The 983-nt window shown below is 37.7% G+C and overlaps 1 protein-coding gene across 1 annotated transcript in view; it reads right to left on the bottom strand.

Annotated features, from left to right (window-relative positions):
* Lhfpl6 (LHFPL tetraspan subfamily member 6) overlaps positions 1-983 on the bottom strand; it is a 201221-nt gene that overhangs the window by 30630 nt on the left and 169608 nt on the right. The window contains exon 3 of the mRNA XM_031373810.1: positions 313-411. Coding sequence (XP_031229670.1) covers positions 313-411 — 99 coding nt within the window. The remainder of the gene's footprint in view (positions 1-312; positions 412-983) is intronic.

The following is a 983-nucleotide window of genomic DNA, read 5'->3' as shown; positions in this document are numbered from 1 at the left end:
GCCTGTGAATTCCCTAGAGATATTTTCAGCATGGATAATGAGTGATAAATATATGGTTTTGAACAAATTAATCATAGGATATAAAAGCTCATGAGAGCAAGGCCATTTCCTTTCTTAGAATCTGCTATATAAACTATAGTGCTGGCAAACAGTAGGGTATCAATGACTCTTCAATAAACAAATGGATAAATGTATATATTATGTAAATATGTATGTATGTATGTATGTATTTTATGTATGTATGCAAACACAGCCCCAGACCGTCTTCCTTCCAGATAAGCCCCTTTTCTAAGAAGGATAACAAGAACTCACCCAAGTCAAACTGGCCAGAGATGTAGCCACAAGTCTGCCGAACTTCCTCACTGTCCCAGCCCAAGGGGTAGAGGGCACAGCCAGCTCCAATCAACAAGCCTATGAAGAAGTAAAACAAAGCCTTTACAAATCAAAGCTCAGAACATTACAGAGCCATAGCACCCGCTGTTTGAAAACGCCACGTTAAATTCCTTTAAGCAAATGTAAAGTCAGTTAGATTCCAAGAACAATATTGAGTCTGCTTAAAATAAGAATAAAAACAGTAACAAATCAGTTTGTTTCCAGCTTTACCTTTTAAGAGCATTAAAAAGCCTCCAGAGTCTTGTTAAGGAACTAAAAAGAGTTTCTTTTAATCACACTTGCAAAAAGCCAACCAATCCCATTAATCCCACGAAGAACTAATTCAAGAGCAAGCAACATTAGTAAGTTACACTGTGCCGTTCAGTGGAATTTCTGTTTCCAATATAAGAATCAAGATAGAATGGGTGTTGTGAAATTTTACATGGCCCTTGACCTGTGAACTTGCACTGCCTGTTCTTGCTCTTCTGAGACTCACCCAGCCCCCACACAGCTCAGGAATGATCTAGAAGTCGGACACATGGAAGACTAAATCTTCACATACACATAAAACCAACATGGTTTTATTTTAATGTAAACAAGTTATCTATCAT

Source organism: Mastomys coucha, unplaced genomic scaffold, assembly GCF_008632895.1.
Source record: "Mastomys coucha isolate ucsf_1 unplaced genomic scaffold, UCSF_Mcou_1 pScaffold16, whole genome shotgun sequence".
In the NCBI taxonomy this organism is placed as follows: Eukaryota; Metazoa; Chordata; class Mammalia; order Rodentia; family Muridae; genus Mastomys; species Mastomys coucha.
Note: the sequence above shows the minus strand (reverse complement) of the source record. Positions and strands in the feature narration are given on the sequence as shown.